This window comes from Hemicordylus capensis, chromosome 1 (assembly GCF_027244095.1).
Source record: "Hemicordylus capensis ecotype Gifberg chromosome 1, rHemCap1.1.pri, whole genome shotgun sequence".
Classification (NCBI taxonomy): domain Eukaryota; kingdom Metazoa; phylum Chordata; class Lepidosauria; order Squamata; family Cordylidae; genus Hemicordylus; species Hemicordylus capensis.
The window spans coordinates 387,362,120-387,382,845 of NC_069657.1; the positions used below are offsets into that span (position 1 = coordinate 387,362,120).

At 46.8% G+C, this 20,726-nt stretch overlaps 1 protein-coding gene across 5 annotated transcripts in view; it reads left to right on the top strand.

Moving 5' to 3' along the window:
* Positions 1–20,726, top strand: part of CATSPERE (catsper channel auxiliary subunit epsilon) — a 129,714-nt gene that overhangs the window by 2,952 nt on the left and 106,036 nt on the right. For 4 of the 5 annotated variants that reach the window (XM_053301908.1, XM_053301918.1, XM_053301890.1 and 1 more), the window contains exons 2-3: positions 12,962–13,010; positions 15,593–15,666. In XM_053301908.1, the coding sequence (XP_053157883.1) occupies positions 12,962–13,010; positions 15,593–15,666 (123 nt within the window). The remainder of the gene's footprint in view (positions 1–12,961; positions 13,011–15,592; positions 15,667–20,726) is intronic. The other variant, XM_053301926.1, reaches the window with a different exon arrangement.

Genomic DNA, 20,726 nt, shown 5'->3' on the forward strand with positions numbered 1-20,726 from the left:
GTATTTATGTAGAAGATGCATCAGTGTGCTGCAGTTGCTTTGGTGCACTAAAGGAGAGGCTTTGTCATAACTGTCTCTAGTGGTTTGTGATAAGAAAACACTATTACTAGATGCTCCTAAGTGTAGTAGTGGAGATGCTGTATTCCAAATAGCACAGCCAATAGCTCTTATTCTATTTGTGGCGCAGTGGGGAAGCAGCTTGCCTAGGAAGCAAGAGGCTGTCAGTTTGAATCCCTGCCAGTATGCTTCCCAGACTGTGCCTAGTAAATATATATATGTAGTCACCTCTATTGGGTAGCAGCGATATAGGAAGGTGCTGGAGGCAGATGCTCGCTTCAGTGACAATGATAAAGGCATCATCTCATACTTTGCGAGAGGAAGGCAATGGTAAACCACTCCTGTATTCTACCAAGAAAACAGCATGGCTCTGTGGTTGCCAGGAGTTGACACCAACTAGACTGCACAAGCTTTACATACCTTTGCTCTGCCTCCAGCAGGGCACTGATTATATATTAATTTCGTTGCTGCTGAATATTACACCCTGTCCTTTTTCACACTGTAGAATCAGCTACCCTCCTGGTTGGTAGTATTGGAGGTCAGGTCCACCTGTGATCATTTTGTCAGGAAGTTAATCAGTCTCATGAAACTCTGAATGCTTGATACATCACTAGATGGTGGTATGTTTTGAATGGCTTCAACCTGGCCATTCCTTCGGCTGAATGTGTGCATTAGGGGTGTGCAATTTGGATTTTTGGTGTTTTAATTCGGATCTGAATCAAAACACCCCCAATTCGTTTTTGGTTCCGAATCTGAACCATCCAAATCACCCCAGATTCGATTTGGATCCGAATCCAAATCAATTCAGATCAAGAAAATGGGTCACAGAGCCAAAAGAGTGGGGTGGGTGGTATTGCCTAATGGATGGAGGCTACCACCCAAATTTCAGAGGGATTGGGCAAAGGGCTGATTTTTGGTGAATTGTTGAAGTTTACACGTCTTTAAGGTTTCCCCCCATAAGGTATAATGGAGATGCATCGCTTCCCGTTGGGGGGAAAGGGGTGGCCTAGAGTGGTGTGGGGTTGGTGGTAGTGCCCAAGGGGGGGCAAGGAAGCTACCAGAATTTTTTCAAAGGATTTGGGCAGAGGGCTGGTTTTTGGTTATTTGTTGAAGTTTACACGTCTTTAAGATTTTCCCCCATAAGGTATAATGGAGGTTTCAGCAGCCCCATAACTGCATGATGGGGGGTTGCTGTCGTGGCCCAGAGTGAGTGACGGTGTAGTGCACATAGGGTGCCAACCATCCCTATGGGTTTCTAACCCATGGGGTACAGGGTTCTGTTGTTTCTGAGGTGTTCTGTGTATAGATTCTTTGGTAGCAAATGAGAGTGGATTCATGGTTTGTATAGAAAATCTCATTTGCTACTAAAGAATATACACTCAGAACACCTCAGAAACAACAGTACCCTGGCACCCTATGTGCACTACACCACCACTCGCTCTGGGCCAGCCCAGCACCCCCCAAGAGCAGTTATGGGGCTGCTGAAACCTCCATTATACCTTATGGGCAAAAAGGCGGGAAATTCAAATAGACGTCAGAACTCAAAATGAAGGAGGTAGAAGAAGCACTTTATCAGCCACAAAATGGAGGGCCAAAACTACAAATAATTCAGAGCCAAAATGGGGTGATTTGTTTCATCTCCAAAACATTTTGGGAGGACAAGAGGGTGATTTGTTTCGGCAATGAATCACCCAAAATGGGCAGTTTCGGGTACAGATCATTCTGTACTCAAAATGTTTCGCACATCCCTAATGTACATGCACTATATATGTTACTTGCTACTGTTTCTGTTTCATTTTCTCTCAGTTCAGTGTGATGTTCCTTTTTATGCAACACTGCAAGAATTACTCTTGTTATCATGGTCATTTCCTGCCTTTGTATCCTTTATCCCTTTTCCTGTTATCTGCAATCACCTTCACATCAGGCAAGCCTTCAAGTGCCTGTTTAGTTTTCTCTGAAACATTTCAGTTGCAGGTGAGATGGTAGGCAATGGATAATGCCACCTCCTGAATGCCTGATTTAATGGTTTGGTAAAGTAAAAGTAAAGTGTGCCATCGAGTCGGTGTCAACTCCTGGTGACCACAGAACCCTGTGGTTGTCTTTGGTAGAATACAGGAGGGGTTTACCATTGCCGCCTCCTGCACAGTATGAGATGATGCCTTTCAGCATCTTCCTATATCGCTGCTACCCGATATAGGTGTTTCCCATAGTCTGGGAAACATAGTCTGGGAATAATATTATTTATTATTCCCACAGTCTGGGAAACATACCAGCGGGGATTTGAACCAGCAACCTCTGGCTTGCTAGTCAAGTCATTTCCCTGCTTCTTTATTGGCCTGATATCTTCTTTATTACTAGCATTCTGCTTATCTGCAAATTGTGTTATTCTTCTGCTACTACGATGATCCCCCTTTTCTGCAAACTGACTAATTCTTCACCACTGGAAATTTCCTGTTAGCAAACATATTGGATCTCCCAATGGGCCAATTTCTAGCTGTAGCTCTCCATCAAAACAGCATTTGTCTTGAAAACATCTCCATAGTTCCCAGGATAGCTTCTCTTGTCCATGTTTTGGTAGCAGATATTGTTCTAGTGCTGCACCTTGAGCAAGTCCTTTGTCTCAATGGCTGTGTTACCCAAAACAAGAGGCAGGTCCCTTTCTTTGACAATAAATTTAAGCTGGCATGTTTTGTCATTTTAGGGATTTGTTGTTATCAGATGACTTCCCTCCTGTGTGCAAAACACTCTTACTATATATTAGCAGGGAGCAACTACTTTGCCTAATGGATATGCTAGAGTTGAATTAACTTTGGGGAATTGCTTTATGCCCCATTGTTGAGTTGAAATGCCACCAGTCAATGGCTCAGTAAAATATTGCAAATAGTCCTGCTGCTGGTGCTGTACCCAGTGTTTGGACTTGATATGGGTTAGGGCCAAGGGAGACTGTAATGATTTCCATATCCTCAGTACTGTCTGTGGAGTCAGCCCTTCCTGTACAAGTGTAAGTGCACTCCCCTTGCCTCCCCACTAGGGTTGCCATATTCTGGCTTTCCAAATCTGGGGCTTAATTTACATATTATATAAATTGGCTTGAGAATTATTTTTGAGCCAAGTAGTGACTGCACATTTTGCTTCAAAACTACAAGGGGGGGGGAGTCAAAATCCTGGCAAATCTGGGTGGGCTAAGCAATCTGGGCGAGGTGCTTAAAATCTGGGTGAAACCTGAAATTCTGGGGGGCATGGCAACTCTACTCTCCACTCCCCACCAAACACACTCTGGAAGTAGTTCACTTTTCTGCAATGTCCTCATTGCTGGCCAAATGCAGGGCACTTTGCTTTTTGTGTGTTCATGCTGCCAACATACAGCACACACAGGGTACACAGTGTGGTTCATGTGTTCCTGTTTGGGCTGGATAATTTTCTTCTAACGTCATGCACAACAGGGGATGATTGCATTCCTGGGATTTTTAGCCATGGAGGCCTTTGCTGCCTGTGCTATATCCAGGCATTGCCTTAAGGTAAGATCACTTTCTCATAACAGCTGTTCCTGCAACTATTGAACCAGTATGGCACACAATACTGTCTCTAATCAGGGACTTTTCTAGCTCCCCAAAATTATAAGTACTTGTCCCCTGCTAACTTGGCAAAGAGGCACCTTTTAATGTGGTGATTCTCTTTATTTAGCAGGGGGATAATAACTGGTCCTATCCACCCCCAGCACAATACTTCCAGTGACTGTTGCTGGTGTCTACCTTATGTTTCTTTTTAGATTGTGAGCCCTTTGGGGATAGGGATCCATCTTATTTATTTATTATTTTTCTGTGTAAACCGCCCTGAGCCATTTTTGGAAGGGCGGTATAGAAAACAAACAAACAAACAAACAAACAAAGATCTCTGCACTGCATGTGACATAGCAATCTAGTCCTTCTGATTCCTACCTCATTATATTGAAGCCTCTGTCTCGATTACTGCAGAGTGTGTGTGTGTGTGTGTGTGTGTGTGTGTGTGTGTGAGTGAGAGAGAGAGAGAGAGAATAGGGATGTGCACGGAACTACTTTGGAGGCCCTATATGGGCCTCCGAACTGGTTCGATTGCCGGGCGGTTCCACCGGTTTGATGGCGGAGGGGTGCATCTTTAAGGGCAGGGGAGGGTGCAGTTACCCCTCCCACCGCATTTCCCCCGCTGGTGCTCCATTTTGTTAAAGCCCCTTGGGGCGGCAGCATACTTCCCTGCCGCCCTTTCACCATGTCTCCCAGAAGTAACTGGAAGTAATGCACGACTGCGTACTCCAGGCACGGGTGGGCACATGCTGTGTGTGCACGCGTGTGCATGCTCGTGCCCAGCATGTGCAGGCATGTCTGTTACTTCCAGTTACTTCCAGTAGACGTGGTGGCGGGGAGGTATGCTGTTGGCTGGGGTAGAGTTGCTGAAAGTATGTACATGTGTAAAACTTTCCCTGCACTCTTTTCTCAAATTCAAATCTCTTGTCCAAGCTGCTATTAGCTTACTGGGGAGGGAAATACAAGATCTGGATAGTGATCCGTTGCATTCATAACAATGGGTTCTGCGACTGCGCAGTGACCTCACGGACCGATTAGCTAGCTCCTCGCTCCGCCCCTAACTGCCCTGCACGAGACCGTGCTCTCCTCATCCCTGGCAGTTGGGGCGTGTCTCTTTCAGTTTCTGTTTGACCGCCATTGCGTCAACACCTCGGACTGTTAGCTCCTCAGCTAGTTAGTGAATTGATTTATTGGTAAAGGACTAGGAACGGATTAGGATGACGAATAGGTTTTAGGACATTTGGACTGTATTTGGACTTGAGTTTGGATCACCCGCAAGAACGTAGAAAGCATAAAAACAAACATTACGGTAGTGGAATGGCTGAGGCCATGTCGGCTAAAGAGAACCCAAAACAACTTTCAAACGCTGCACGGAGTGCAATGCGAAGCTGCCTTCAACTGATACGCACGATTCCTGCTTGTTGTGTCTGGGAGAGCAGCACAACCCTGCAGGTTGTAAAATTTGCTCGTAATTTTCGAAGCAGACCTTGAAGAATCGGGCGCTAAGACTCCGGGCGGCACTATATGATGATGCACTCCGCCCGCCGACTCCTAGGCTGTCGACTTCGATGTCGGGAACCGCTTCGATGTCGACCACGATGTCGAAGACAAACAATCCTTCGATGTTGAAAGCGAGCACTCCTACAGTGGACTCTGCCACCGTATCTGCGGAGTTTAAGCAACTGGCTGATGCAAAGAAGAAACGTCACTGGCATAAGCGGCACAAGCAAAAATCGTCAACAGAGGAGGATCAGGGGACTTTGCCCCCTCGGAAAAGGACTAAAAAGACTCGAGTCCATAGTCGAACTCCGTCTCCATTGCCGCTCCAATCAGATTGTGAGGACTGGGACTCTGCTGAGTCGACAGCTTCGACACCGTGGAACTCGGTATCGAGGGAGAGTCAAGTTTTACAGGCACCGATGGGGTCGATGTCGATATCGATGTCGACAATCACGCAACCGCAGCTGAATGCGCCAATGTTCTCGGCATCGACACATAACTTAGTGTCGGCTGCAAATTCCCCATCGATGCCAGCGTCGTCTACACTGGCAAGGTCGGTGTCGCAAACACAGGACAGATCGTTTGCCTTACCATGCACGGTATCGACGGCCGATTCGGTATCTGCTTCGATGTCGAGGGATGCTTTGATACCAGAGAATATAGAGCAGGCGACCACAAGACCCTTTCAACATCGACGGGGTGCGATGGAACTTACACTGGCTCAGACCCCGCTGGTCTCTCCAGCCATGACTCCGAGACAGGAGTACAGGTCGGAAGACTATCTGGATTTCGGAGAAGATGCAACAGAGAGGGAGATAGCGGCAGGATCTGGAGCGAGCAGGGACTTACTAGCCCTTTTGGAGTCGGCAGATACAACACCGACTGAGCCTACTTTCCTTGGTTTCCCGGATCGGGGAGTCAGAGTTCTGTCAGTACCGAGTACTCCATCGCTACTGCCGGTACCGAGGACTCCGTCGGGATCCCCACAGTGTGTACCACTACATTTGCTGGCTGTGTTGAGGCCAGTGCAGCGTGTTTCAGCGGCAACTAGCCCAATGCATACGCAGAGACCACCTATGGTGGATAGGGCGACAGTGACGGGGCCGTCTCCGATGTTTGTACGCCCACCAGCTACGTGTTTTACCCAACGGACTGTTGCACAATCTAATCACGCATGTGGGTTCACACATACCCCACCGGTAATTTATCCAGCAGACTATGCGGATTACAAAATATGGAAAGCGCAGCAACAGTTGGGGGCTGTGGCGACCCAACCTGCGGTAGTGTCTGCGGTTGAAACTTTATCCGCCAGCATTCCGGTAGCGACATCTGCACCTCCAACAACACAACAACCAAAAGTGCCAGTTGCGCCATTGGAGGTGCCGGATTCCGGGGATGCAGATTCTTCAGATTCTACGGGGACTGATGAGGACGACCCTTCCATTCCAGAAGAGCCTATGGAACCTGAACTTCCATCTGATGTAGCCCCGCATACTTCGGTTTCACCATCGGAGGAGCTAAAAGCATATCATATTCAGATACGTGAGATGGCGGAAGCATTGGGCCTTGAGTTGAGGCAGCCTGAGATGGACCTTAAAGATCCTGTATATAATATGATGGCACGTGCTAAGGTGTCTCACCCAGTTGCTTTGCCCATGATACCGGCGATAACGAAAGCGGCACAGACTGCGTGGGAGGTCCTACAAACATCGACAGCTACCTCACGTAAACTCGAGGGCCTATATCGGGTGCAAGAGACTGACTGTGGCTACCTTGTGAAACACCCGGAACCAAATTATTTGGTTATAGAGTGCGCCTCTTCGAAAGGGGGAGCGCGGCATTCGACGTCCGGTGATAAGGAGGGCAGAAAGCTTGATGTTCTGGGACGGAAGGTCTATGCTACGTCAAGTTTGGCAATCAAGATCGCGAATTACTCGGCTTGTTTGACGAGATATGGTCACCACATTTGGGACACACTGTTCCAAGATTCGGCAACGATGTCACCTGAGGAATTTCAGGAGAATTTTAAAAGGACATATGAGAAAGCAACAGTCATTACACGGCATTTACTGAGCACGTTTAAACATGCAGCAGAGACTGAATCACGTGCAATGACCACTGCTATTACCTTGAGACGCCACGCATGGCTACGATCAACAACTTTGCAGCAGGACATGCACAATAAAATAGAACACTTACCATTTGATGGTAAAGGGCTCTTTGCCGAAACAACTGATTCTACTATGCAATCGTGGAAACAATCAAAGTTCACCGCCAAGACGTTCATGGCAGCAGTGAGTAATCAGACATCAAAAAACTTCACTTATGGACGTCAGCAAGGCCGCTCCAGATACAGACAGGACAGAAGGGACTATAAACGGCAGTATAAGCCTTATCAACGCAATAAGCCCTATGCCCAACGCCAGAAAGGGCAGAAACAAGGCAAGGACCAACATAAGCAGTCTCTTTGATGGGATGGTCCATCCACCTCCTATGCTACCAACGACACTAGAAGTTCAGGAACCCAAGGCCCACAACAACGGTCTTGTGCAGGTCAGCACTACCATCAAGCTGGCCAGTCATGCGCAAGCGTGGCACAATATAACATCAGATCAATGGGTATTGAAAATCATAAAGTGTGGCTACGCGATAGAATTCAAGGCTTTGCCGCCTTTTCAAGGAATAACCTATACCAGGTCAACCCAGGTACTGATGGAGGAAGTACAAGTGTTGTTGGAAAAGCAGGCAATTGTGCCGGTGAGGTGGGTGGACAGAATGCAAGGATTCTATTCCCGTTATTTCCAAATCCCCAAGAAGGACGGGGGCATAAGAGCAAAAATGGACTTAAGGCAACTGAACTGGTATGTAGACACGAGAAAATTCAGAATGATAACACTACAAGGCATTTTACATCTTCTGGTTCAGGAAGAGTGGGCCGTCACTCTGGACTTGAAGGATGCCTATTTTCATATAGGTATTCGCGAGGGACATCGCAAGTACCTACGGTTCACCGTAGGAGATACAGCGTACCAGTATCAGGTTTTGCCGTTCGGCCTGTCCACAGCGCCAAGAGTGTTTTACCAAGGTCATTGTGGCTGTGGTTGCTTTCTTAAGGACCCAAGGGATAGTGGTGTATCCATACTTGGACGATTGGCTCCTGGTCAGCGACAAAAGAGAAAGGTTACTTTCCCAAGTCCAGTATGTGCTCACTCTTCTGAGGGACCTACGAATCACGGTGAACCAAAAGAAATCAAGATTGCAGCCCCAGAGATGGGTCGACTACATTGGTGCGATTTTAGACATGCGAGACAAAAGGGCTTATCTGCCGGAGTCCAGGTATGCCCAGATCAAGGAGCTTATACACCTTTTCCAACAGCAACCCAAGCAAAGGGCTGTGTCGATTCAGAGGCTCCTAGGGCTCATGGCGTCATGCAATACGACTGTTTGCAATACAAGGCTGTATATGCGACCTCTACAGACTTGGTTTCTGAGGAACTTTCGCCCAAATCGCGACAACCAAAACAAATGGCTTACGTTCCCATGTGTGGTACTAAGGTCCTTGAAATGGTGGACACTTGCGAGCAACTTGCTTTCAGGCGTGCCTTACCAACCGCTCACACCAGCATGCAGTGTGACAACGGATGCCTCCCTACAGGGATGGGGAGCACATTGCCTACATCATCAGATTCAGGGGCGGTGGACAAGTCTACAGGCGAAAAAACACATAAACTACCTGGAACTTCTTGCAGTGTTCTTGGCCCTAAGGGCTTTTCAATCCCTACTGCACGGGAAGGTGGTGCAGATCCACCTGGACAATACCACCGCGATGGCGTACCTAAACAAGCAGGGAGGTACGGTCTCTCGGGCGCTGTGTGTGCTAGGTCAGAACATCTGGAATTGGTGTATTGCTCGGGACATAATTCTGATGGCAATACACATAAGAGGGGTGGACAACGTTCAGGCAGATGGACTGAGCAGGTCCCTGGTATACAACCAGCAACACGAGTGGGAGATGAATATGGACTGTCTGTCGGCACTATTCAACAAATGGGGATGGCCGACTGTGGATCTGTTTGCGACGGCTGCAAACACAAAGTGTCCGACATATTGCTCTCATGCAGGAGTAGGCGCGGGATCCAAAGGGGACGCTTTCCAGTACAGATGGACGAAAAGTCTTTTTTACCTGTTTCCACCGCAACCACTAATATCAAGGGCGGTGGCGCAATTGCTCAGGGACAGCACGAAGGCCATTTTGATAACGCCATGGTGGCCCAGGCAACAATAGTTTTCAACAGTGCTGCGTATGTCGAGGGGAGTGTACCACAAGTTTCCCAGTCAGCCGAACTTGTTGTCTCAAGATTCAGGGGCAATAAATCATCCCCAAGTAGAGATGCTTCGGCTCACAGCGTGGCGCATAAGTTACTAAGGAAGATTCTGTTAAACACTAGAAAGAGGTCGACTCGCCACAACTACGACAGTAAGTGGAGACGTTTTAAACTCTACGCTAGGGAACATGGGTTTTTACCGAGGCGAGCATCAGTAGCTCAAGTGTTACTGTATATGACAACCCTCAAAATGTCGGGCTTGGCGAATGCCTCTTTGAGGGTACACCTCTCAGCAATCTCTTCAGAGCATGGGGGATGGGACAAGTCTAGGGTGTTTTCCCATCCAGAATGCAAAAAGTTCCTGAAGGGATTGAATAATTTGTACCCACCAATTCGGCGCCCACATCAGCAGTGGGATTTGACTTTGGTGCTACAGGCGCTGACTCAGCCGCCGTTTGAGCCTTGGCGACGGCCTCCTTGCGTCTTCTTACCATTAAGACAGCCTTCTTAATAGCAATAACGACGGCACGGAGGGTAAGCGAGCTGGCTGCTCTCAGAATGGACCAACCATATATGCAGGTTTATCCGCATAAGGTCTCTCTCCGGCTGGATCCAAAGTTCCGCCCCAAGGTAACATCTGATTTCCACATTAATGCGAATATAATTCTTCCAACATTTTTCCAGAGCCCGGAATCAAGACTAGAAAAGGAGATGCATACTCTGGATGTGCGTAGAGCGCTCCTATACTACTTGGACGCCACTAAGTCTATTCGGCGAACTAAGAAACTGTTTGTCTTGTACACGGGCTCGGTTAAGGGAAAGCCGGTCTCACGACAGAGGTTGGCACAGTGGATTGTAAAGGCAGTAAAGCTAGCTTATACTGCGCAAGGCAAGGTACCACCAGGGACAATCACGGCTCACATTACGAGAGCCTATGCCTCCTCTGCAGCGGATTTGGCCGGTGTGTCGATGAAGGATATATGCAAAGCAGCAACTTGGACGTCAAACCAACCCTTCATTCGGCATTATGCGGTGGACCTGCGGCAATCGAAGGAAGGAGAGTTTGGGCAGAGTGTACTGAAGAGGGTCCTGCCGTAGATACTGCCCACCACCAGGGTAGCAGCTGGCTAATCACCCATTGTTATGAATGCAACGGATCACTATCCAGATAAACAGGTTGCTCACCTGTAACTGATGATCTGGAAGGGATCCGTTGTATTCATAAGACCCGCCCAGACCGCCCCACGGTTTTCGAGCAGAACCAGGTTGGAGTTAAGAGAAATAGAGAAAAATGACTGTCGGTCCACCAGAAACTGAAAGAGACACGCCCCAACTGCCAGGGATGAGGAGAGCACGGTCTCGTGCAGGGCAGTTAGGGGCGGAGCGAGGAGCTAGCTAATCGGTCCGTGAGGTCACTGTGCAGGCGCAGAACCCATTGTTATGAATACAATGGATCCCTTCCAGATCATCAGTTACAGGTGAGCAACCTGTTTATCAGTATGACTACTTCCCCCGCCCCCCCACCATGCCGTGGAGCAAATGACAGCTGGAAGGGCAATTCCAATTAAGGAATTAGCCAAAGGGAAAAGCTTAAACATCTCCCTCAGTGCTGCTGTCCCAGTACAGTCCCCTCTTCTCTTGCTTGTAAGCTTTAAGAAAAGAAACATAAAATCCAATAGTTTGTTATTTGGCAAAGTTATAACCTGCTTTTCAGTCCTTGTTCTCAAACCAAGTTACACTTAAGGAAAGGAAAGCATCAGTAATAGTACAGCAGTAAAGTAAAATAAGAGATGGGGGAACCAGAGAGCCGGTAGCAGAATAACATTTTGGCCTTAAAAGACTTGTTTGAAGTTAATAGTCTTGACAGCTCATTAAAAAGGGCCTATCTCCTGGATGTATAATACCGGATTTGGTAGCTGATTCCAAATATTGGGGTCCACTATCAAAAAAGAGTGTTCAGCAGTGGCCATCAGCTTGATAAATGGTGGGGCTGCCATGGTCTTTTTGCCCCTGTACCAATGAGTGGCAAGTGACATAGGAAAAAGGCAGTTGCTCAAATATCCCAGGTTTGGGTTATAAAGGGCTTTAAAGGTGAGTATTAGTACCTTGAATTTAGCCTGGAAAGAAATGTAACCTGTGGATGTCATATAGAACAGATGTTAAGTGCTCCCAGTGCCAGATCAAGCTAAAACTAAGTAAGCTTAGCTCAAGCTAAGCAAGTTACAGTTTAGGACCTCACACTATGAGAGGCCTCTGAATTTATTTATTTTAAAACTAAATTTCAAGTTTTAAATATATTTTCATGTAAAGGTATTTCTAATGTAAATAGGCTTATTGCAAGATAACTTTGTTAGGCCTTTAGTTTTTTGTTGCATCTTTGACAAGTAAAATGAAAGCTTTATTATTTATATTTTCATTGTCCTTCTTATTGTAATAATAAATAATTTTGTGATACTATGGGCCCTGTTAAGCTTGACATAGCTTAGGACTTCTGCATACCATAATTTGGCCCTGAGTGCTCCCTCCAATTAACACCAGATATTAACCTGGCTCCTGCAGCTTGGATGAACTGAAGCATCCAAACCACACTCAAGGACAGTCTCATCTAAAGCACACTATAGTAATTAAGTTAAAAGATGTCAATTATCAAGCCTTGGCTAAGCTTCAACGCAAGCTGCAACTGAAGGACTGGTTTCTGAGGTCTGATTGACCAACTGACCACAGGGGCTAGTGGTGGAGGACATGTTCTAGACAGACCAGAGTTGATTACAAGATTATGGCAATTGTCAGAAGGGCCAGAGGCAAGATGCACCAAAGATAGGGTAGTGATCAAATACCAGATTAGACAAGTGGGACAAGGCATCTGTGTTGCTACTCCAGATAATTTGCTCAGATAGACAAAGCTGGGCCTGGAACAACTACTGTATTGTACAGCCAGACCCCTATTGACTCCTCAGGTCAGGTGGGTAAAAGAGGAAGAGAACTGGCTCTAGCCATTATAGGGGAGATGCTGTGCAGCAGTGATTAGGCCAATAGCTCCCTCAGCCTGGGAGATACCTTGGTAGCACACAGAGAAGTGTGCTGCCAAAATTCCAATTCTGGGCCCATAGTGTCTTGCTACTAGAGCATGCTCCATGGTTATCAGAACCTCTTTTCCAAGAAGGGGTGAATTAGCTGAGGGTGATAAAACATATTCTGGATCTCCTATTTAATATGTCATCGGACCTTGAGACAATAGGAAGCTCTAGTTTAGATGACCCCTGCAAACCAGTATCAAGTTGTGGTTTCCCTTCTGAGAGCCTGTTTTGGACATAGTGGTAAACTGTGGTTTAATAAACCAGGAAAGTTTGGATTCAGCTGGGCACACAAAGGGAGGAAGAACATGGATCATTCATGATAATTTGTTAAATTGTCTGAACTGGACCACAGTGTGTTCTCTGTGTGTGTGACTGCTGGAATATAGGCTGCAGTTATAGGCACCTCTTGAAAGAGGAAACTAATGGTTTGTTTATCTTTCAGGTATACAACAAACTCTGGGAACTATCGTATCTTTTCTACAAGAACGACTGTAAGTGCTTAAGATCAACATTAATATCTGAAATTCAGCTTAAACTATTTGTACTGCTGCTAGTCTCATTCAAATTGAGCATACTTGTGTTACTACTTTGAAGATTCCTGATGTAATGATGTTGCCTATTGATTATATTATAAGAGATGTTTTCAAGACCTCTGCATAATTCACAGTGAATAATGCTTAACTTCCTAAACATTATTAAACAAAGTAATCTGCTTCATGAGTGACATTTGGGGGGGACTACCTTCTTCTCTTTTTTTGCGAGGGGGGCAGTAGATGTCCTTATTATCATTATAATATGCAGGACCCAAGCATGGGGGAGGTGAAGGGTACTATTCCTGAATCCAGGGAGAGCCCAGGCCAGGTTGCAACCTGATTAACATGGGGGCAGGGGGGAAATAAGGCTAAAACATATGTCGTGTTTGAAGATATTTATGGATAGTTATATACTACCAAAACGGTCACTATTGTGAGATTTCCTGGAGCCAATCAGAAACAGAAAAAGCAACATTCTGAACAATGAGTTGCTGGCCAATTCAGGGTCCTCCTGTGGAGAAGAGGGGGTATGTTTGTGCAGTTAATTCTAAGACTTGTCGTTTGAGTGACAGGCAGTAGTGGCCTGATGAGCTGGAGGGGCGGAAAATGAGTTGCAACTGCTTTGGTACTGACAGCTGCTCTCTTGCTCCCTCCTGACCCCGCCCTGGCTGTAATTGAGCCTAGCAGGTTGGTCATCTAATAGGGGAGGGAAATGTGTGTTTGGGGATTTTCTCCCTTACCAGACAAATGATGAGCTTGCAAGACTCAATTACAGCTGGAGTAGGGCCAGGAGGGAGCAAGAGAGCGGCTATCAGTACCAAAGCAGCTGTGGCTTGTTTTCTGCTACTCCCAACTAGGGATGTGCACAGAACTGGGCAGGGGGGGCTCGAGGGGGGGTGGTCTTGCTTTAAGGGTGGGGGTGCACTTACCCCTCCCCCCACTCCCCCCCTCGCCAGTGCTTGGTTTTGGTAAAAGCCTTCAGGTTGGCAGTGTATCTCCCTACCACCCCTTCCTCTTCTTTGAACGGAAGTGGCCGGAAATATTGGGCGTGCGTGCGCACGTTGCTCACAATCACGACATGTGCGAGCGCGATGTGCTTATGTTGCGCGCAATACTTCTGGCTACTTCTGGGCAAAGAGGAGGAAGAGGCGGCAGGGAGGTATACTGCCGCCCCGAAGGCTTTTACCAAAACCGAGCGGTGGTAAAGTGTGGGGAGGAGTAAGTGCACCCTCCCCTGCCCTTAAAGCGAGACCCCTACACACACACCTTCGAACCTCGAACCCACCCAGTGTTTGAACCAGTTTTGACGCCTGTAAAAGGGCCTCCAAACAGGCTCATGCAGATCCCTGCTCCCAACTTGAAAGCACAAGACGCTACTGTAGAAAGAGGATGTTTTGCTTACCTGTTTCTAACTGCAAGTCTCAAAAACTATACATCCCAGAGTTTCTTGTGCATATAGACGGAGAAGGGAAGGATAAAGCATCATATAACCAAATTGTTGCATGACTAGTAGAAGCCACCATGTTGCTGATAAGATTCGCAGGCCTAAAATGACATTCCCCCCCGCCCTCCTCTCTCACTACACCACACCACATTTGGCAGTGGCTGTAAATACAAACCAGGGAGCCAGAAATGTAAGAAAGTAAAACAAAGAGAACTAAATGAAACTAAAGGACACCAATCAGTTCTTCCATTTTTCATATCAGACAAGGTCTTTCTGCACTCTCACTCAGACAAAACACTAGATGATCTAAAGAGAGAAATTATTGTTTGTATACACACACACACACACACACCCACCCCACAATATGTTTGTGGCAATTGATGATGAAGAAAAGCTGCTAGATGCATGGAATTCTCCCTGACCATGCTGTGCCCTAGGTGGCTATCTTGCTTGTGTACCCTTTGTGGGGTTGTCTTTGAAAAGTGTTTGAAAATTTGCAGCTGGTGCACAATGAGGGAGCCTGCCTCTTTTTAGGGCATAGGCAACATATTATCCCCATTATTGTTGTTTTTCAACTGCAGTTGATACCAATTAGCTTCTGGGCACAATTCAGAAAAAGTATCAATGTTATAAATAAAATAAAATGCTATATTTAATTTCATATATAAAAGGCTACATTTGTATTCAGCCTATATTTTAACTATTACAAATATTGTTTGTAATAGTTACAAAGTAACAATATATTGTAGGTCTACTTTGAATTTACACCTGTTATTTATCATTTTGTGTAACAACTATGCATTATATTTTGTTGCTGCTAATTGAGCAAAGAGGCAGCTTTTAAAGTGATGATTCTCTAAGATTTAGCCAGGGGAAAGCAACTGGCCCTATTCAGCCCCCGCACAGCATCTCTCCTGTGGCTGTTGCTGGTGTCTGCCTTGTGTTTCTTTTCAGATTGTAAGCCCCTTAGGGACAGGGAGCCATTTTGTTTATGTATTTTTTATTTTTCTATGTAAACCACTTTGAGAATTTTGTTGAAGAGTGGTATATAAATATCAGTAGTAGTAGTATTCTAAATTCTTTTCTGTTTATCTAGATACATTTAGAATATGAAGGGACCCAATTTCAGGAATGGGATATTGGTTCGTTTTGTACGGCTGTTGATAAAAAGTAAGGATTGCTAATTATGTAAAAATTTGTACTTGAGAGACAAGGTGGAGACACGTGTTTGATCAGCTTTAGGGCTGATTGTTCCTATTGAAAATACATTGCTGTATTCTCATTTATCAATATTCATATCGTTTATGAATAGCCTCCCCAATGAGGTTCACCTGGCATCATCACTTTGTTCTTTTAGATGCCAGGCAAAACCTTTTTGTACACTCAGGCCTTTTAAAATTTAAAATATTGATTTTTATATTTGATTTTTTTTAAAAAAATTTAAACTCCTTTGTATTGTATTTTGTATCCCCCCAACCTTTAGGTCTGTTGTGATTTAATGTGCTATGTGTTTTTATTTTGATATTTTAATGCTGTGTTGTGAGCCGCCCAGAGATCAGTTTGTTATGGGGCAGCTAACAAATAAAGTTGTTATTACATTATTTGTTTGGAGCAAGGAGAGTATAACTATGCAATCCTTTATGTTGTATTCTATCTAGCAATATCTTGTGGATTAGAAGTTTGTCCCAATGGGGATCCTGTAGAGGGGGGGGGTGGAGTCAGAAAGGAAAGGGAGGGGAAGGAGAAAAATGAGTTGTTTCCAAATAGAGCTTAGTTAAACAAAGATAGAATTGCTTTATGTTTATGAGGGAAGCAGCTATAAAACATTTGGCAATGAGATTTTGAACCAGCTATGCATGTGAGCCTTCAAAGCTTGTGAAGGTTTCTGCATCTTCAGTTGGCCTACATTCCTGAATTGCTGCATTCTACTATTGCTGCTGTACAGCCACCTAATGGTACAGCGGGGAAATGACTTGACTAGCAAGCCAGAGGTTGCCGGTTCAAATCCCCGCTGGTATGTTTCCCAGACTATGTTTCCCAGACTATGGGAAACATCCATAGACTATGGGAAACACCTATATCGGGCAGCAGCGATATAGGAAGATGCTGAAAGACATCAACTTATACTGCGCGGGAGATGGCAATGGTAAACCCCTCCTGTATTCTACCAAAGACAACCGCAGGGCTCGGTGGGCGCCAGGAGTCGACACCAACTCGATGTCACACTTTACATTTACTTTACTATTGCTGCTGTTGATTGTTTCTCCAGCTTCCTGACCTGCAGAACCCCTGAAGATATGTTTTCCTTATCAACCATGAACTCGTTCACCGGATGCCCACTGCAGCATGGCTCATATTCCACCACTACCAGTGGCTCACTCAGGTCATTTGGGAGCCCAGACCTGAAGGGCTTCAGAGGCCCCCCTGTCATGATGGGGGGTGAGAACATCCTTCCCCCTTTTCAGTGTAAAAAAAAAATCGCTGTGCAGCGGTGGCACTAGCTGCGAGGGCAGAGGGTGAAGCAGGAAGAGTTCCCCTTTACCGAGATCTCTACCTGGAGGGGGATGGGGTGTGGCAATTGCAGGGGAGGGCAAGGAGTGGAGAGTCCTCCCTGTTACTGTCTGGGATGGGAGGCGGCAAACTCCTTCCAGCTGCGCTCCCTCCTTCCAAGTGAATGGGTGGCCTCTTGCCTCTCTGCTCAGCAGGCCATTTCCACCCTTCTTCCATGTGGAGGAAGCAGAGAGGCCCATCTAGTCACTTGGGAGGAGGGAGTGGAGCTCGAAGGTGGTTGCTGCCTCCCATCCTGGACGATAACAGGGAACTCTCCCCTCCTCCCCGCCGCAACCACCACACCCCATCCCACCCTCCCCCTGGGTAAAGATCTTGGTAATGGGTAACTCGTCTCTCCTCACTCCCCTCTCTCCGCAGCTAGTGCCACCGCCACGTGGTTGTTGTTTTTTAAAGGCACACTGGAGCAGGGTGGGGGCAGCGGTGGCATGGCACAGAGTGGCTGCAGGAGCTCCCCCTGGACCTAGGAGACCACGGGCCAGCACCTCAAGGTCCGGGGATAAGAGCACCTCTGACCACCACCTTTTTTTTGGTCCACCCTTGAGAATGTGCTCTTCTCTGGAAACAATGGAAGTCCTATTTCTGCAATTACCTCCTCACTGTACAGACCCCTGATTTTACTCCAGCAAAGCAGGCTATATTGCTTCACTGCCTTGGCCCTTAATGCCAAATAATATATAATCATTTGCCATTTCCTTCCAACTTGGAAGGGGATGCCAAACCCTTATGAAGCTGCTCTTCAAGCTTTAAAAGATAATTTCAATCCTACTTTGAATGTGATTGCTGAATGTTACAATTTCTATTCTAGATCCCAACTGTCTGGTCAAGCTATTGATTAATATGTCACAGCATTGTGTGCCTTAAATGTAACCTCTGAGTTTGCCAGCTTTACTAATTATATGATCAAGGATCAGTTTGTTATGAGAATCCTGACACCCCTTGTGCCATAGCCTGACTGCAGCCATGGAGTCTGCCAATGGGTCCATGCAATTTCAAATTGCACAAATTTAAAAATCCCAGGTCTGCTCCTTCTGTGTGCCATATGCAGATAAGCAGGCATGAGGAATTGCGGGAAAATGCACTTTCCTCCCCCAGCTGCAGGACAGCTGGGTTGATTGCAGGGGCCACAGGTGAGGGCATACCTGTGCACAGGTGTGAATGGCCAGGCAGGAGGCTTGTTTCTATGGCATCTTGGCCACTGTCCCCAGGATCAGGAAAGCAGTCCGTGGGATACCTCTGCCCACTGCTTCCCAACATATAGCAACACAGCACAGATCACCCATGGCCTGATACTCTTGTGAGCAGGTTTAGTCATTGTGGGCTTTGGTAGCCATCATCTCAGAGGAAGAATTGCTCCAAAACCTGGAATGATTCTTCTCCCACTGGCCCTGTTGATGAGTAAGCCTGGGTTGTAACCTCCCCCCCCACCAACCCCCCGGGGTTGACACCAGGACGGACCTTTAAACCCATTTAAAATTCCCGGGTCCTGGTCCGTTGTCACACCATATGCAGATATCCCACCATGGGGGCTCCCAAGAGAGGAGAGCCTCCGTTCCCCATCCATGGGACAGTGGGGTGGCCGTTCCAGGCAACTGGTAGGGATGCACATGTACATATGGGTGGGCAGGCTGACAGCAGTGTTCCCTCTAACAGGAATTTCCAGATATTGTTGACTACAGCTCCCATAATCCCCAACCAAAGGTAATTGCTGCTGGGAATGCTAGGAGTTGTAGTCAACATCTGGAAATCCCTGTTAGAGGGAACACTGGCTGACAGGGCATAACTTCACAGCACCTTGCCCACAGTCCCCAAGACAAGGAAGGCAATCTCAGGAGAAGGGGACATTTTGCTGTGTGTATTCATATCAGATTTGTTTGGGGAATTCTTTCCTCTCCCCTCTGATGGTCCTTCTCATGAGTTGTCTGGGGGTGTCCCCATGCCCTCTCATGGCTGGCCATGCCTTTCCCTCTCTTGAGTCCTGGGTTGTGTGGCTGGTTCCTTGAAAAAGGATCTCAGTTTACCCAAGATCGACTGGCCTTGATCATGAGTAAGCTTGGAGGACACGAACTCCCCAAAAGGGGAAGAGGCTTGCTCCCCATTCCTTAACTTCTCTGTGAAAAAGTTAGAACTTGGCTGGTAGGGAATCCTTGCTGAGGGACTGCCTTTCAAAGCCTGCTCATCACTGTTCCATCTAACAGGGATTTCCAGATGTTCACTACAACTCCCAGCATCCCCAGCTGCAATCGCCTTTGACTGGGGATTATGGAAGTTGTAGCCAACAGCATCTGGGAATCCCTGTTAGAGGGAACACTGCTGCCAATAGCACCCCCACCCAAAGTATTTGCATGGACAGTGCAGACAAGGGGCTGCGGCACAGACCCTTAAATCCATTCAAAATTCCCAGGTCCAACCCTTCCTGTCCCGATCTCCAGGCATGGGGATTCCCGGAAGTAGAGAGCCCTTGTTTCCAGCTTCCCCAGGACAGTGGTGTCACCTGTGTGGGGGTCAGGGGTCACATCTCCACATGGACTGGCAGGGGGCATGTTTTTGCAGCAGCTTGACTATGGTACCCAAGACATGGAAAGCTGTTTCTGGGGTACTACTCCTGACAGCCGCCATCCAAAAAGCAACCTTGCTCTATTTAGAGCCCCAGTAGCCTGACACTCTTGTGAGAGGGCTGTCTGTGAGAGAAGGAGATGTTTTGCTATCAGACATCAGTAGAGTTTTCACTTGGCAATTCCTTCTCCTCCACGCTGATGGGCCTTGTCATGAGTTGTCTGGGGGTGTCCCCATGGCCTGGCACTGTCTTGAGCCGTGGTTTTTGGTGCAAGCTCTGATGGTGGAGCATTGCCAATCCAGCTGCCCAGCCCTGCTCATGAGTAAGCCTGGGGGGCACGAACCCCCCCCAAAAGGGGGTCTGGCCCCCCTTCCTCAACCTATATGTGAAAAAAGTAGAACTTTGCTGCTCCTGAATCCCTGCTTGTGGCAGCCCCTCAAAGCCAGACAGGAATGCCCCCCACCCGAAATATTTGCTCCCCGGCCGCAGACAGGATGCCCTGCGTATGCTGGCTATCCCTGCCATGAGGTGGCCATTTGCCAGGGCATACCCACTTGCATGGATGGTGTAGGTACAGGGGTAGGGTATGGACCTTTAAACCTGTTCAAAGCTCCAGGGCTACATCTGATGTGGCGCCATTTGCAGATCTCCCAGTGCAGAGATGGGCAGTATCTAAAACACATGTAATTTAAAATACATATTTTAAATACTTTTGTATTTTGTATCTAAAATACATTTGTTCAGGTATTTTGTATTTTTAAAATACACTGCCGAAACCAAAATACATGAGCCAATCATTGCTTTGTTTTTTGCTTCAGGAACTGCCTTTTCATTGCAAGCAAGCAGCCCTGGCCCATTAGCATCAGCAAGCTCTTATGTTCAAGTTCATCAGTCAGTTGAACAACCCAGCCTGTCCTGTGTTGTCTTTGTAGCAACTCAGCAAGCAAATTCTTAGGAGGCACACCCTTTCACTCTAGGATTCTCTGGTTAGAAGTAGTATAACAGAGAGAAAAGCAAGTGATAACTGGCTTGACCAGTTTGAAATGACCAGGCTAATGTTTTTCAATGAACAGTGACACCTACATTGGGAAGCAAACTCCCACCA